This window comes from Rhamphochromis sp. 'chilingali' (genome assembly GCF_963969265.1).
Source record: "Rhamphochromis sp. 'chilingali' genome assembly, chromosome: 3".
In the NCBI taxonomy this organism is placed as follows: Eukaryota; Metazoa; Chordata; class Actinopteri; order Cichliformes; family Cichlidae; genus Rhamphochromis; species Rhamphochromis sp. 'chilingali'.
The window spans coordinates 37495803-37513046 of NC_137931.1; the positions used below are offsets into that span (position 1 = coordinate 37495803).

General features: G+C 42.2%; 2 protein-coding genes across 5 annotated transcripts in view; one reads left to right on the plus strand and one right to left on the minus strand.

Annotated features, from left to right (window-relative positions):
- Nucleotides 1-240: 240 nt before the first annotated feature.
- LOC308393865 (retinoschisin-like) lies at nt 241-4971 on the plus strand (the record flags this gene model as incomplete). Its single annotated transcript, XM_080877887.1, has 6 exons — nt 241-295; nt 612-637; nt 736-931; nt 2726-2867; nt 2953-3148; nt 4608-4971. The coding sequence occupies 6 exons, from the start codon at nt 241-243 to the stop codon at nt 4758-4760; spliced, it is 768 nt and encodes a 255-aa protein (XP_080734013.1). The 3' UTR covers nt 4761-4971.
- Nucleotides 4972-5089: 118 nt separating this feature from the next.
- LOC308394214 (cyclin-dependent kinase-like 5) overlaps nt 5090-17244 on the minus strand; it is a 57086-nt gene continuing 44931 nt past the window's right edge. For 3 of the 4 annotated variants that reach the window (XM_080878442.1, XM_080878443.1, XM_080878445.1), the window contains 8 exons: nt 14699-15737; nt 14174-14275; nt 13668-13773; nt 10990-11113; nt 10668-10773; nt 10370-10492; nt 8766-8927; nt 5090-8222 (listed from right to left, as the gene is read on the minus strand). In XM_080878442.1, the coding sequence (XP_080734568.1) occupies nt 7863-8222; nt 8766-8927; nt 10370-10492; nt 10668-10773; nt 10990-11113; nt 13668-13773; nt 14174-14275; nt 14699-15737 (2122 nt within the window). In that variant the 3' untranslated portion in view covers nt 5090-7862. The remainder of the gene's footprint in view (nt 8223-8765; nt 8928-10369; nt 10493-10667; nt 10774-10989; nt 11114-13667; nt 13774-14173; nt 14276-14698; nt 15738-17244) is intronic. The other variant, XM_080878444.1, reaches the window with a different exon arrangement.

Below are 17244 nucleotides of genomic sequence, written 5' to 3' on the forward strand. Positions count from 1 at the left end.
GTGACAAAATTAGCTTTTTCAACTGAGTGTAAAACCTCAAAGACACCACTGCCATCACGAATGATGCCCACTTTTTATTGATGAGGTGATGACATTCAGTGCAAGAGCACCTGAGGGAGGTGTCTAAGGGCCAATAAGGGGCATTAGGTAAGGCCATTGCAGGCCTGTGGATTACAGTAATCCCATCCACTTGCAGTGGGTATCATACACATCTCATTTCAGCACAGCTGAAGAGGAAAGATGGAGATGCCTGCTTGTCGAGCTGCTGTGCTTTTCCTCCTGCTTCTCTCTCAGGGTAAGTCACTGTGCAGCTGATCCTGCCTTAAAATAATCGCAACAGTTATTGTGCCTTTATGATAATGCTAATGGTCCCACAAGTTATTAAAACAGCAGTGCGTAGTACTACACAAAAATGCTGCTGCTGCAAGTGAAATTATAAAGAGGGTAAAAAGCTTTTCCTTGGTGTTTCCTTCATGCAATCCTCAGATGCAATCCAATAATTCATAAGATTGTTTGACATGGTGCTTCTTTTAGGTCATTTTCTTTTTTCTTACACATTTTATTCTATCATCTGCTCTTACGTTTCATGCTTCTGTCAATGGGGTGTATAGCCCTTGTCACTGTTCACTCAGAGGAGGTAAGAAAGAGTCTCAAAAAGGTCTAAAATGTGGTTTAAAAGTCTTAAACTCTGAGAGCAAACTCTCGATTCATTCCACCCTGTGTGATCTCCAGGAGAAGGAGGAGGAGGTCATCCAGGACCTGGACCTGCAGGAGGAGGACCAGGAGGTGATCGAAACCTGGAGCACAAAAGCGAAAGCCTGCACCTGTGACTGCGAATCTGCACGCATCCCTGCTGTCATCCCACCTGTTCCCCCGACCTCACTGCCAACACCGCCACCATCTCAAAGTCACCTGCTGAACTGCATGCCAGGTGAGGACTCCACCTGTGTAGTCCTCTGTCTGTTTCACTTATACTCATGCTGGATGCCCTTTTTTAGGTTTTAAAAAGTGATTAATGGGTTCCCCTTTATACAAAGGACACTAACTTGCAGGAGAAAGTCACGCATGTGAAGATGAATGGTGGGCAGAGTTGTGTCCTGTGGATCTTTATTTAACATCTGTGATGGATCAAACAGCTGATGGAGGCTGGCTGTGTCCTCATGTGCTTTCATGCTGCAGCAGTGCACAATCACCTCTCTGATCTTGCAGTTTTTCAGCCTGTAAGATGAAAGAGGCTTGCACTGAAGGTTAAGAAATGAACAGCTGTGAGGAAGAAGCTTGCACAGGCAAATGCTTTTCAGATAATCTCATTACCTGTGCTGGAATGTGACGAACAGATTAGGGAGCCCAAATAGGCCATGACCTTCACCTATGATACCAGCAAAGGAAGCACACATCAGAAAATGCCCCGATCATCTTCTTCTACCTCATCATGCAAGAGTTCTGATTAGCAAAGTTGGACTATTACACGAGGAAAAGCTGGAAGAGGATACTTTGCTGCGTTCTTAATGTCTTTAAAATGGAATAAACATTTCATTTCAGGCAGCTCTTCTATCACTTCTATCATCCGCTTTTCTGACAGCTTCAAACCAATCCAGTCAGGGGTGAGAGGGAGTAATTTTCATCTGAAGTAACTGATATATTTTTTATTACCTGAAGTCAATTTATCATCATGGAAAAAAGAAAGTAAACCCTGTTTCACTTCTTTGGTTTAACCAACCGGGAAAACCATCTGGTCCTTACCTGGTCTTAAACATTGGGTAAATAATGCATCAGAAGAAGGACGACACATGACATATTCCACCGTGTCATTATTTATTGTGAAACTGCAGAAGCATTATGCAGCAATGACTTGAAATTATTGTTTTCCATATGACTTTATCATTCTGTCATATCACTGCGGAGGGATTTTGTCGCACGCTTCTTCACAGCATTCCTTGAGTTCATTGAGGTTAAGGTGAAAAGCATTAAAGTGAGGCTGAGGTCTGGACTTTGACTCGGCCTTGGCAGCACCTTGATTCCTTGATAGAGATGCTGCTGGGCTTTAATCATTGCCCTGCCTCATGACCCAGTCTTGCGCAAGTTTTAACTGCGGGGCACGTGGCCTCACATCTGCCCCTAGAATACTTTGATATACGGAAGAGCTCACGGTCGACTCAATGACTGCAAGGTGTCCTGGTCCTGTGGCTGCAAAACAAGTCCATTTCATCACCTCTCCACAACAGTGCTGACAGCTGGTGTGAGATCTTTGTGCTGATTTGGTTTTCTGCAAATATGCAGTTGTTGTTTTTTGACAATGTTAATCCAATATTTTGATATTTCGTATTTCTAACATTTTCTACTTTTTTTTTTTTTTTTTTGTTATTTGATGAGCTTAGCACAACAGTAATTTTGTTGTGCTTGCACAATGTCAGTAAGGTTGTTGGTACCTGTTGCTCACTGCTCGTCTAAGCAAAAGGCATATAGTATAGCATCATGACCACCCCATACAGAACATAACATAGTGTAGTTGCTACCATGTGAACGTGTAATGTTTGTGCTCAGTTAAATCTACCCTGTGCTCTGCTTCAAAACATCAAATGGCATTAAGTCATTTTTAACACAAAAACGAACCAATCGCTGCATCCCAGCTCATTGGAAGTGTTTAGAAAGTTTACTAAGTGTTTATTTTCAGGAATTCATACGATTTAATGCCACAGTAACCTGGAAATGTTTCCTTTCACAGAATGTCCGTACCACAGACCGCTGGGATTTGAATCTGGATCTGTGACCTCAGACCAAATCAGCTGCTCCAGTCAGGACCAGTACACCGGCTGGTACTCCTCCTGGATCCCGAACAAGGCTCGCCTTAACAACCAGGGCTTTGGGTGAGTCAAGGCCACCCAGTCTCCAGTTCGTGTCACACAGCGCACCCCAGATAAACAAATAACTGGGAATGTGAATCTTTGTTAGGTGCGCATGGCTGTCCAAATTCAACGATCAGTACCAGTGGATCCAGATCGACCTGAAGGAGGTGAGCGTGGTGTCGGGTGTCCTCACCCAGGGCCGCTGCGACGCTGATGAGTGGATCACTAAATACAGCATCCAGTACCGCACTTTAGAAACTCTTAACTGGATCTACTACAAAGACCAGACTGGAAATAACAGGGTAGGTACACTAAACAGGAGTCACATATGAAAGCGTCATAATAACTGAGTCCTGTGGCCTTTTTTACCATTTAAATTACCCCCAAAATTTCCACTTTCATTTACTTCAGCATTATTTCTTTGTAATTTGGAAAAACTGAGATCTGTTATTGGGATTACCGTGGCTCAGGGGGTTGGGAAGCTCATCTGTAACCGGAAGGTTGCTGGTTCGATCCCTGGGCTCTCTGTCCTGGTCATTGTGTCCTTGGGCAAGACGCTTCACCTACCGCCTACTGGTGTTGGCCAGAGGGGCCGATGGCGCGATATGGCAGCCTCTTCCATGAATAGTGGAATTGTAAAGCGCTTTGGGTGCCTTGAAAAGCGCTATATAAATGCAATCCATCATTATTATTAAATTGCAGTAATCTCAGGGTTTATATGTGCAGTTAAACATCTTTACATTGACAGAGAAGGGCATTTCATCTGTCCACCTCACTTATAAAATCTTAAATAACACTGCCCCTAGCTATTTAACAGAACTTATTCATTTGTATAATCCTATAAAAGCATTAAGATCTTCTAACCAGATGCTCTTAATGCAACCTAAGTCTAGGTTGAAAACCAGAGGCGATCGTGCCTTTGCTATTGCAGCTCCTAGACTGTGGAACAACCTCCCTTTTGCCATTCGCTCTTCTGAGACTGTTCAGTCTTTTAAATCTCGTTTAAAGACCCATCTTTTTACTCTGGCTTTGATGTAAGATAGTTTGATTATCATTTGGTTGGTTTCTATGTTTGTCTCGTCTTGCGTTGTGTTTGTCTTATTTTTATTTTTATTTTATGATCAAAACTGTTGTTTTTAAATGTGCTATATAAATAAATTTTGATTTGATTTATGCTCGAAGTGAGCCGCATAAAGCTCACAATATAAAATGAGTTTGAAATCTCTGGCCTACACCAATCAGTACACACTAAAGTGTTTAAATATATCCAACTAAGAGGCTGTTATATTGTAATTTTATGTGGACCTATTATGCTTTTCTGCTATATATATGGTACTGCTTTAAGTCCTCGTGAATGATTTAGTAGTTCACCACACATAGCTGCTGCCGAGTTTATTTGGCTTGGCTTTCTAAGCTGTCAAAAATATAGGATACTAATATGGTCACATCATGCACATAGCTGTGCAAATCAAAGCTTCTGGTTAATGATGAGAAGCTAATCAGAGTAAAGTTGAGTCAAAGGGAGCTAAAATTGTTTGATTCATATAGTAGATGAACTGAGTGTTTGCACTGTTAATATAAATAAGGATTACAGTACTTTGAACTGTGAAATCATGCAAAGCTATTCAAAGAATAAAACTATGGAGGTGGAAGTAATCATAGAAGGTCCTCTTCATGAGCCTTTTCTGATTATTGTGTGTGTAAATGATACAAAATGAGCACTCTGGATGTTTAAATGCTGTGTACTTTCTTTTTGTTTAGGTCTTCTACGGAAACTCCGATCGCTCTTCCACGGTACAAAACCTGCTGCGCCCGCCTATTGTGGCTCGTTACATACGCCTGCTGCCGCTGGGCTGGCACACCCGCATTGCCATGAGGATGGAGCTGCTGATGTGCATGAACAAATGCACCTGAAGTGTTTCTTACCTCACTGACCATCATTCCCCTGCCAACCCTGTCACTTGCCAAAAGGGGAATATTTGTCTAACACTGTAAGATCCTTTGATACAAGTCTAGTCTGTCCCCATTTGGTGAGGCTCACAGTTCTCTGGGCAGGTGGACATCTCTGGTGTCCTCTGATGGATTATTTGTCTGTATTAAAGTTTCCAAAAGCGCATTGTGCTGTTACGTAAACACCAAACTGTTCCAGATCAAATTGAAATTTGTTACCTTCAATAAAGCAGTTATTAACTGCGTCAGGAAATAAAAAAGCTTCTACATGTTCAGAGTCAAATCAAACGGGCTTGTTTTATTTGAGATTTACTGTTACATATGTAAACATGAATAATCTAAAATTGTTAAGCATTCATCTGGGAGTTTATGCTGTCATGTAAATGCTCTGTTGGGAAAAAAAAAGCAGATAAACACTGACTATGCTACTAATTTGTGTCTGTAATAAAAGCACAAACTTAATACTTGATTTCATTTAAACAGTTGATAAACATCCTCTGTTATAAATATTACCAAACAAGTAGTCACACATCAGTATTAATATAATACACGGTGCTCCTTCAGCGAAACAATAATCCAAAGAGAGAAACGTATCGTGTCAAGTACAGAGTGTGCACAGTCCTTACAGATGCACCACACACAATACGACACGGTCATGTCTGGGCTCAGCGCGTTACAGCAGGAGCCGGCGGGGGCCCCCCCCTCCCTCGTCTTTCAATATTCACACACTGCGCACACGAACATGAAAGTGAGGAAGAATTTACAGAGCAATATTGCTGAGCCACGTAGTCTCTTCAAAGTGCAACATTAAAAAGGTTAGGATTTATTTCTGCCAAGCTACTCTCATGGCACTTTATTTCCAACAGAAAAACAACGTTACAGTACAGATTCTGCCCCCCGCTGCCTTTCCATTTTAAGATTTCTCCAAAGCATATCCCAAGTGGTTCAGTGTGTGCAAACAGTTAAAAATACAGCAGTACAGTGATTCCCAACCAGGGCGAGGATGCTGCAGCTGAAAGAAATACTACAGCTGTGGAAAGAAATGGGCGAACGGTTAATGTTAAAGGAAAGCCGACCTCAGTCAGAAAACAGGTGGGCGATGGTGAAATGGCTAAAGAAAGAAAAGGCCAGAGTACATCGATAATTGGCTGGGATAAGCATATTTTAGCTTCAATTAAAAAAGAGAAGAAGAAAAGAAACTGTTGCAAAAAAATAAAAATTATAACGGCTGATGACGTTCAACTAACAGCTGGAACGGCTAATAGTGGAATAACGGTTGAAAACAGAGAAATAGATAAATGTGAAAAATAGTTCAGCTTAAAGTATTTAATAAATGGGAAAATAGCAGCTGGAAAACATTAAACTAGCTGAAAAAGCTGGAGCTTTTAAATGGATGGTTAGGTGGAAGTAATTAAAATAATGGATAAATAGTTGAAACAGCTAAGTGTAAACTCAAAACAAAATTATTATTTACCCTCAATAAACATGAAGTAATAATTTGGAGTAAAATGCAGCTGAAATTAACAAAATCAAAGGTTTAATTACTCATATAATTGATATTTAAGGAAAATGTGCTTGGTAGAAAAACTGAATGTATACAAATCAAGTAAATGGACGTATGAATGGCCAAACATCTGGTCAGTCAGTCAGTCTGGCTAAAAGGGTTACTAAAAGAGATGCTGTTCCATTACCCTAATACTGACAGTTTAAGTGTATTAAACAAAGAAAACTTGTAATATCCACTTTTAAATATTGTAATGTGTGGAGTTAAATAGCTAACAGGTGGAGGAGTGGTGCTTGGGTTATTTTCACAGGCTGGGAGTCATTGTACCACATACACCCAGAATGGCTTATCTGTTCCTCTAACTGCTGTTACCTTCTAAAAAATAAAGAAATCTACATTTACAGCAGTTAAACTTTAAATGGGGTTTTTTTTGGATGCATTTCTACATGTTTTTAACTGGTCAAACAAGCAGAACCACTTGGAAGTTAAAAAAAAAAAAAAATCAAACAACAGAGTCTTTATTGAATCCTGTAGTTTTCAGAGAAAAGCCACTTCCTTTGTTATCAGCTGCAGATGTTTGTTGACGTTTGCTCAAAGCATTGCAGAACATTTGAACACGTTATAATTCATCCGTAAGGGCACGTTAACGCTCCTGCATCTCCTTTGTATAGATACACATTTGTTTTAAACTGTGAGGTTTGCTCTATTTGCGTAACATTGGTTTATATTATGCAAATGGTCATTTACACATACAGTGCATGGAAAAGTCTAAATGTGCCTGACAATCTCAGTCAGAAAACAGGAAATGCAGTGCTTCGATATCTCCCACAGAGGGCGATGTAGGTTAGGCTTTCTGTTAGTTGATGGCACCGTAGTTTCTAAAATGGCTGCACTTAAGACGTAAAACCTAAAATCTTTTCAGAAAAAAGAAAGAAGGAAAAGAGCAATAAAACGTAAGCTTTTAGATTGTCAATTGCAGCTCAGAGAAACTGCACAGGTTATAGCTAGATTTCAACACGGCTGCACTGGCTCGCAGTTGCACATTTGAGCGTCTGTAACCAGTCTGACAGAGCACATCCATAGGCAAGACAGCTTGGACACAGAATTACAATCCTGGACGAGATGAACACGAGATACTGACATTACCAATCTCTATTGTAACAACTGATAAAACTGCATTTGCTTCGAATGCCTTAGATTAGTCTTAAATAATACTACGCAGTAAAATGTACTATATTTCTATATTTAATAGAAACAAAAATACTTACACTTAAAATCTACACTTTATCTATCCATTTATATATATATACACTGAATTTGTAATATATTTACTTTATAATACAAATTATAATCAGAATTACATAGGTATTAATATAAAGTCTATCAAACATGGAAGCTTTAAAAAAATCTGGACGTAAAAAGGCTTTTGGCCTGTTTGCAAGCAGTGTTTGAACTGATGGTTTGGTGTGTGTGTTTGTGTGTGTGTGTGGAGCAGGTGTTACAGGAGGGAGGTGGTAACAGAGGAGTCTGACACACGCGTGAGAGCAGTGGGGCGCTGGAGATCACAGAGCTGTCTCTTTCAGGTCGTTGAGATTTGGCATACGAGATCTGGACGGGCGTCCGAAGCCGTGCCCGTTCTGGCCTCCTTTGATGCTCATTTGCTCCGGGTAGGGGTTGCCCTCGGGGCGGCCCAGGGCGGACGTGTGCCAGCCCGAATCCAGCTGTCCGGGCAGCGGGTACGCTGACTGTCGGGCCTTGAGCTGGGGCGTGCTGACCCCTGAGTGACCCCGGCTCTCGGTGAAACCGCCTTGAGCAGAGGATGAGTTAGGCAGCGGCTGGTAGCGCATGTCAGAAGATGCGGTCTGGTTGGACGATGAGGAGGAAAGGTGCAGGAGCTTGCGCAGCGACTTCAGCGGTTGGCTCTGAAAGACACGACAGAACACAAAATATCAGAGGAAAGAAAAATTGCGCTCACGACAGGTTTAATCCCGTCGATGACGGACGATCAGTCCAGTCAGACAGTCTCTTATGATTACTGCAGGGAAGGGATTAAGGTGTGTCTTTGCTTTTATTAAACACCAACATCTGAGTCACAGTTTATTTGATTACTAAATCATCCTGGACAGACAGGAAAATTGGTAAAATATAAAAGTCTACAACTTATTTGGCTCAGTTACAGTTCAGTTCTTGAAACATTTATACAAAATTTCAATCTTTAGGAGCGAAAAAGAGCATTTTTTCTAGAAGAAATTATCACCCTTTGTGTTCGCCATCTGTTTTTTCTCTCCCTGACATCTTGGTTAGCAGGTGATGCTGATTTGCATTGATTAGATCTTCTAGACGAGGATACCTGCTCTTATTTCTATTTGGCGCTCTCCTCGGGAAGAGCGTATGTAACGAAACGCAGCTCATGAATAAATGTTTAGATCAAGCACTTCACAACAGCGCACGAGGAGAACTCTCACCGAAGAGTGTGAATCGGACAGTTTCTCAGGCGGCCAGTCCTTGTCCCTGTCTCGGTCTTGGTCCCGGTCTCTGCTCTTGTCACGTGACCTGTGGCGGTTGCTCTGGTGACTTGAAGACCTGGAGGACTTTTGGATGACCGTATCCACGCCTTCACTGGAAACCTGTGACACAGAGCACGGAGGTATAATTTACTCATCCAATCACATTTCACACTCATGACTAGGACAGCAGTGCACAATGTTTAGGCCAACATAAAACACTCACATAATCTGCTAAACTGTTTTTATTTATGAAGTTAATTTATATTGTTTCCAACTGGCCTAAGCACTCATTTCTAACAGTTTTTTCTACTTCTGGTTCTGCATGATGTCAGAGAGAATAGGCAATCCCTGCACCTTCTGTTTTTGAGTAGCAGCCAATCAGTAGAAAGGTACCTGAGAGGAAAAGAGAGCTAAAATTATGCTTTTTAGACAGCTAATCAACTTAAATAAGGATTATTTTGAACTGTGAGTCATGCAAAAGCTACTCTATCAGAGTCTGAGCTGGAAATGAGCGTCTTCAGTAAACAGATTTCTGTGTTTCATGTTACCCTTTACATGCGCTCATTCATCACAGACATAAATGTGAAGTTACATCTGATAACCTGCGTTGTTACTTATTGATCTCCAGTGCAGTGAAGAAGAAATAAAAAGAAAACGGACAAAAAACATGCATCAGAAGCCAAACCCCAATGTGTTTGCTGATCTGAGGAAGAGAAGAGAACACTCCACTCGTTTCTGATAAATAAAAGATGTTTTCTGAGCGTAATTCAAACGCAGTTCAAATGATATCCTCTTCATGCAGTAAATGCCGTTTTCCACCGACTCCGAGTCTGACTGCCTGATTCCTCCTCCTGGCCAGATTGCATTTATTTGTGCTCTGTCATCAGCATGTAACCCCCCCTCCCCGAATCTGAGCAAACTGTCACTTATAAATAGAAACGCAAAGGGAAGAAAGAGCCTCAAACACCTGTTTCATGCTGAACCACCACTGCCACAGAGCTGGCAGCTAGTTTAACACGCCAAAATGTGGTCGCTTTTATATTAAGCAAGTACCATCGTAGCTCCACCATCACTTTGTGATCTTTGCTCTGTAATAAAGTCACGGGTTTAGGTGCACATAGAGAAATTGATCAAATGCCTCTGCATGATGCCGGTAAGCAGTAAAGCTTTGTGAAAACAAGCATGCAAACTCCTGAAACCGTGTGTGCTCAGCTAAAGCCTGAGCGCTCTCGTCCATCCTCAGCTCATAAGCAGAGACATGCTGTTAGGGCCATGGCTGAAATCACTGGCGAGTGATCAGAAGCACAAAAATGACCCGTCAGATCCATCCTTTTAAACCGATTGCAGTCAAGTGCATGCTTTTCTTCAAAGTGGGAGCTTTTTTTTTCTCGAATAGATGGATCCAGCTGGTTTATTGATTCATTCACTCAACTCACCACCAGGAAAACCAGGCTTAAAAATCACACATTAAAACAGTGTTGACCAATGCTGTTAAAGCATGCAATGTTAGATGGGTGACACAGAGGCAGGAGGTGAGTAGGATAGTGTAAAACAGCATGTACCATGGGAGAGGACACTACAGGGAGGACTCTCACAGAGGAACTATGCTTTATGTTATTCTTTGGGCTAAACAGAGGGAAAAGACATTTCTTGATGACAGGAGGCCTTCCATCAGGGACTTCCATCTGTAATTACAGAGGCACATGACTGGTGGTAGAGGTAAACATGATGCACATGACAACAACAACAACAATAAATGGTTTTATATTTCTGTAAAGGTGCCGATGAGGCTCATAGATGGGAAAACACTGCATCCACATGTGGGCGTAAGTCCTCAGACGTACTTCACACACAACATACCATCTGAGATTTCTTCTTTTTCTTCTTTATTGCTCTGAAGAAACCCTGCTTCTCCTTTTCTTTGGAAGGCTCAGAGGCACTCAAGACTACAGTATCTGGGCCAGTCCTGAAATAAAAACAAAGAGTAATGAGCGTGATGTCTCGGCTAAAAAGTTTTAACTCCCAGTAAGAACTTCTGTTAAAAATGCCACGTCATGTGGCCGGTGTGAAATTAAATCTGACGGTATACTGTTCTGACAGCGCCACAGACAGCGAAGAGAATAAACGCTGCTGTTCTTTTGGTGTGAAACTATTTTCAGTCGTGGTTAGAAGATATAATTACCAGGGGTCAAACGCCGGCTGTCGTTTGGAGTGATTCGCCAAACTGCCGCCGTCGCCAGACAAGCCCGAGCCCCGACTCTGACCCCGGCTGTCGTGGAAGGAATTGTCTGGCCGGGGAGACGGGACTGTTCAACAAACACAACAAATGGGTTAATTTACGTCCAATATACAGAGAAATAAACACATAAACACAGGTCATTAGATGTCATAATTCTAGCTCTGACCCAAACATATATCTAAAGTTTAGGCGGGTAATACAAATAAATTAAGATTAAAACATAACTCGAGATTTCCAAAGATACACAACAAAAAACAGGGAATATAATTTAAAAAAGCTGCAAGTAAATAGAAATTTATACCATAACTAACAGTGCTGTAGACTTTAACAGCTGTGACATGTTGGCTTGGCTGCAACATGCCGTGTAAACATCGGAAATTGATTGGCACACGCAAAAGACCTCAGCGAACTGAAAATGTAACAGACTGCAATTGTATCAAACTTGTGCATTTCGCTAATGCGATCGATGGTGTTCTGTTTCGATTAGATGTTTTACTTTTCTCTCTTTTGACCTTCCTCTTCCTTTCAATAAAAGCAACCCAATTTTCTTCGGGGCCAACCTTCGGGATCAATAAAGTTTATTGAATTGAATTGAATTGAAAGCGTTCCTCAAGATTTTTCTCCAAGTACGACTTGACACACCAGTGCAAACAACAATGGCGCCCACAAAGGCTCCTGTGCAGTTCCATAAGTTAGACTTTAAAGCAAATTCATACACTAAAGTAATCGTGTCAAACTCAAAGTTTTAAACATTGGCCGCCCCCAAAAATGCTAAAGAAGCGAATATAAAAATACCCTGATGGAGTTTTTGCGTCCCTCGTATTATGGAAATGGACTAATGCCAAACAATGCACAAATTTCCACATGGTTTAACTCATTTTCAGCAAACCAGATCTTATTCCATTTTAATGCTAATGCACAGGTGTAGCATCTTGAATGAGTTACGTGTGTAGAGCAGCAACGGTTAGCAACAACTATGGCGAAGTCCTGTTCAGACCACAGACTGTATAAATGTGAAGCAAAGAAGTGCTTATTATTGCATCCTTTCTGCTTGTAAAAAGAAGTTTGGCCGTACTGAAGTCTATGAGGAAAAAACAGCCCTTTGGATCTTTACTGCGCTTGGTCTAAATTCCATTTTTGTCTAATACAAAATAATTTTGCAAGTCATGGTCCCTTTTAGGAGGATTAAGCCGGGTAACATTACCAGGAGGGCAATAACGCTCAGCTTAAGGCTTCGCAAAGGGACGCTCTTCAATTTTCAGTGGAAGATTCTGCAGTGCCCAAAGGCAACCACATTCAGAAACACGCTTGAAGAGTCTGCATCACACTTTTGTCCCCAACAATCACAAAATCATCCCAAAGCTGAAGTGACTCCCTGAGATATCTAAAGGAGAGCGTCCAGTTGACCGTAGCGGTGGTACATGCAGTCTTTGCTAGCTCACGGTGTGCTCACCACCTACTACATTTCGCCCTGTTTGGCTCACTGTAATTTCACCTTCTTCCTCAAGATTATACTCCAGTTGAAATGTCACTATTGTGATACAATGGAGCCAGTCCTCATGTCTGAATAGCCACACATGGCTTGGTCTTAAAATAGCTGCTGCCTCAAGGACACTACTTTAAAGAGGAAGTTGAACACATTAGCATCAGATGTTCTTTCCATTATAGCATACTGTGCACTCCAAAACAGTGGCAAGCACATCTTTTAATAAGTTATCTCAGTCAGTCTGCGTTACTGTCAAAACTCTTAAGCCTGCTTTCAGCAGCTTCCTGACATATTGTAATTAGGTTTGAGTAAAAAGTTCCAGGACGGGCTTAAAAGAATGAAACACGATTCCTTTTGATCAGTCTCCTGTTGATCATCCTCTTGTGCACCACTGGATCATTTTCAGTGCTGCTATTATTTTTTAGATCTCTGTCTCCTTGTACTTCTGCAGTGTGTGCTGAATCTCCTCCAACATGTCAAAACTGTGATCCTTTAACTTGATTTTAATTTTTGGAAAGTGGACAAAACCACAGCGAGGCAAATCTGGTGGAAATGGCTGCAAACTGCTTAGCTGTCGCTGGAAACCCAGCTCTCATCGCCAGCGGTTATCTTGTGAAATTCCAGTCGGTTTGAAACACAAGTTTTATGCTCTCTTCTCAAGTTTGAGGTGTGTGGTGAAATAGCCGAGTGCACAGTGGAAGCGGTAAGAACAGAACTTCCAGAGAGTGGGATAAAAATAGCAGCTGTCTGGACATGCCCGCGAAGATGACCTCGAACTGGAGATCAGCCAAATTTAATTTAGGTAAGGCTTTTGATTTTGAACGGGCCCACTGCCCGACCGTTTTAATCAACTGCTATGAAATCTACAGACATTAGAGGATGAAGATCACCGAGTCTGGTGATAAGATGGCTATTTTTAGTTTTGAGTGAAACAGCTGTATTTCTCTCTAACTTAGTGTAGACATCTCAAGAATCTGCAATAATATAATAATTCTCTATATAGAAGCAGCTGATCAGTGATTAGTAAAAAATAATATTCCCTCTAGTGATGTGTCTGGAGTTAATCTTCCCCCCTTACTGCAGCAATGAAAGCGAGAAAGCCACAGCCATAAATATCACTCCTGATTAAACCAACCTCTGTAGAAGCTGCCCACCCGCCTTGGCATGGATTCGCTGTAGATGTTGCGGTTCTCTTTGGAAGAACCCCCATCTTCTGTTTGCTGGTCATGATATAAGCCAACCTGAGTCACAACAGAGAAACTTATGACATAAAATCTCCGAGGCTGCCTGCTTTGCATGCCTCTCTGTCTGAAACGATACCTTTATTTACCTGAAGGGACAGAAAAATAAGGTGGGGGCGTATTGATTTATGATTGGCCGTTATAATAAAACATCTGTGCGGGCTATAAATGTAGCCCAGAACTGAAATGCGATGCGATGACGAGCTCGACTGCGCTACCATAAGAAGTCACATTAGAGGGAAGCAAAGCACACAGAGAAAATGAAGAGGCATCTGATGCAGGAGAGACAGAGAAAAAAGAGAAAGAGAGAGCAGTTCATGACAGCAGTATCCACCCACATCCGCGCGCTCGGAAGACTGGATGTGGGTGGGGAATGGTGGGTGCAGGCAGAATGTCGGACCTCGCTTTTTTTCCGCTGTGTGTGAAAAGATGCGGTGTTGTCCCTTGTGGAGTCCCTTATTGGAGGTCTGCTGTGGGTGACCTCAGTGGGTGCCTGTTCGTTCTGTTAATGGAGACATGATGAAGCATGAAGTGAGCTCAGCATTGCAGCACATACAAATACACACACGGTATATATATACTATATGTGTGTATACAGTATATATAAATATACGGGTAGCATGATTCACTGCATGTCCTAAAAAGAAAGCCACACTCTTAGCACCTCAAATGTTCACAGATGAAGCTGCAGCTATGCTAATCCTGCCTTTCCAATTCATTATAAACCTGGGACACAAGATCTGGCTGAGAACCTAAACACACACCATGTTTTCAGACGCCACCAGAATAAGTCCTGGCTGCGTCACTGGACAAACTGAGACTGAGGCAGAGCCGTCCAACAAAACCTGGTGTAGGCATTTGTTATGATTACATCCTGAAGGCTTTCCCTAAAGCTGGAGAGTTTTGATGTGGGCTGAGGACTGACCCTGCTCATGTCTTCTTCTCTGGAGGAGCCCCCAGAGTGGCGAGGCAGTGTGCGGTGCTGCAGCTGTGGGGACAGGAGCTGGAGGCTGCTGGCTCTGGTGGGTATTCCCTGCCCGACCAACAGTCCCTCGTCTCCCCCGTGCGTCCTCTGGTGATCCCTCCGTACGTACATGGAGTGGCGGTGTGGCCTCTGCTGGGAGGAGAAGGGGCTGGTGTATCCCTGACCATAAGACAGAGGGTCATGTGGGGCAGAGAGAGAATGGGAATGGCTCCTTTCGCTCTCCCCGGGATCCAGGGAGTCTGGTGACTTGGACTCCTCTGAAGTTTTATGGCGGGTGGAGGAGCGCCTGTAGGAGGAGTCCAGAGTGTTGCTCTCTCTCTCTGAGCGCATGCTTCCTCGGCCACCTGTGCCAGGTCCCAGCCTCTCCACTCGGCGGGCCGCTGGGCTGCCCGGAGCTGTGAGGTCGAGGCAGCTGGAAGGAAAATAGCGAGACGTGGGTTCATCTGCATAAAGATGCACATCATTTAAGTTCCCCACTGACTTGGCATCGCTAAGCGTGCCATAGCTCTTGGACAAGTTCAGGTAGGCAAACTTAGAGGAGGATGGCGTGGAGCTGTGGGACTCCATGTAGTTGTGTCGGCTGTGTTTGTCCCCTGACTGAAGCGTGTTGGTCTTCCCTTCTACAAAAGAGTGGCGGTTCTGCTGTGAGCGGAAGTTGGATTTGAGGTACTTCGCCCCTGGGCCATCTGACACCTTAGACCCCAAGTTCATCTCAAAGTCGCCCTTGGACTTGGTCTCACCGGGGCTGAGCAGATGAGGCAGGTTGCTGCTGGCCAGGTCCATGTTGCAGGCGGTGGAGTGGTTGAAGATCTGCGGCTGGTAGTTCTTAGGATGCAGTGTGGGGCTGAGGTTGATGGCTGCAGACATGTTGCCGTTGAGAAAGCTGTCGTTGTTGGGGTGGAGGTCTTCATGTCGGGGTAAGCTGGAGCACTCTCTGCTGCTGGAGCGGTGGCTTCCTGAGCTCTTTCCCCCATGGCTCCTAAGGAAAAGCAGAGACAAAAACATGTAATAATGAACTCAGTGGCAGCAAAGGTACCACTTACTGCATTTAATAAGGAAAGGTGTTCCACAGGGATCAATTGCAAGACCCCTGTTCTTCCCAATACATATGAATGACATGAAACCTGCAGTTTATTATGAGCTTTTTTCTGTGTGTCGATGATACAGTGTCGTTGACACAGTGGATTTTTTAGTAAAGTAGAGTGGATGTTAACCCTTTAAAGCTGGTCGGAGCGGGCACGCTCCGTTTTGCGTAACTTTTTTAAAATCCCGGTAGCACTGCAACCACGTAAGCTAGCGCAATAATTTTTTTTGCATATGAAACCGGAGGAGTTGTACTTGCATCTCATGCCATCAGCTTGTCCTAGGTTACAGTTTCCGTCCACATATGGCTTTGCAAAAACTGCATAAAAAACACTTGCAGCAACAAAAACATAATATTCCAAAAACATGCTTTGCAAATCCGACCAGCTGTTTGTAACACTTCCTACTCGATCAGCGCGAACTATCGCATGTCCGCCATGACCTGCCCGAAACCGGAAGTGACGTCATTTTGCGGAAATGTAGTTTTGTACCATCAGGGCCTTATGAGCCTATACTGGTGTTTTTAAAAGTTATGTTTGACTTTATGACTTTCTGTGTCGTTTCTGGGATGCTTAGGACTCATATTGCACTGCTGGAAATAGTTTATTTTGATGCATATGCTGCTTTTTTGCAAATTTGCATTATAATATTTATTTTCATTTTTCCTGCAGTATATAAAAATTGGTGTATTTCAAAAATAAAACTATGAAGACACTTAAAATAAATTTCCTGTGGTGGGAAACTATTTTGTGCAACTTTTTGTATTTACAGTTTTGAGGGATAAGCCTCTTAAATTTCTCTAACTAGAAATATATGTTAAAAAAAACAAAAAGGATTTTCAAATATTTTGTAGTTTATTGCACTTTTTTGCAATTTATGTAATTACTATGCACTTAATGCAGACATATTATTAAAATTTGGGCTATAATGGTTGTATTGATGTATATCAACTTAAAATGCTCCCAAAAATGGCTCTACAGCATGTAAAAATATAATATAAGCTCTGGCGGACTTGGTTCTATGGTAGGTCTTAAAGGGTTAAGTATATAGCTAAAAGAGTCTCACTTGATGCTGTCACATTATATTGTCACTCAGTGACTATCATGGCCAAACACTGCAATAGAAATTTTAAAAACATCAGCTATTTATTTTTATTTATTGGATGAGGTTTGGTGTAAGTGCAGGGTGATGAAAGAATATGAGTAGCATAAAGTACATCAAAACCTCCCAAAAGACTAGATATAAAAATCTTAATTCACTGTTGTCTTGGTAATATGAACAGCAAAGAAAAATGAAGTGAAGAAAAGTTTCCAAAAACAAGGTCTTTATTTCAATATGTAAATAGCGTTAGTTAAAATTTAGGAAACAAAAGTGCACTGAGATGCAGAATAATTACAGACTAA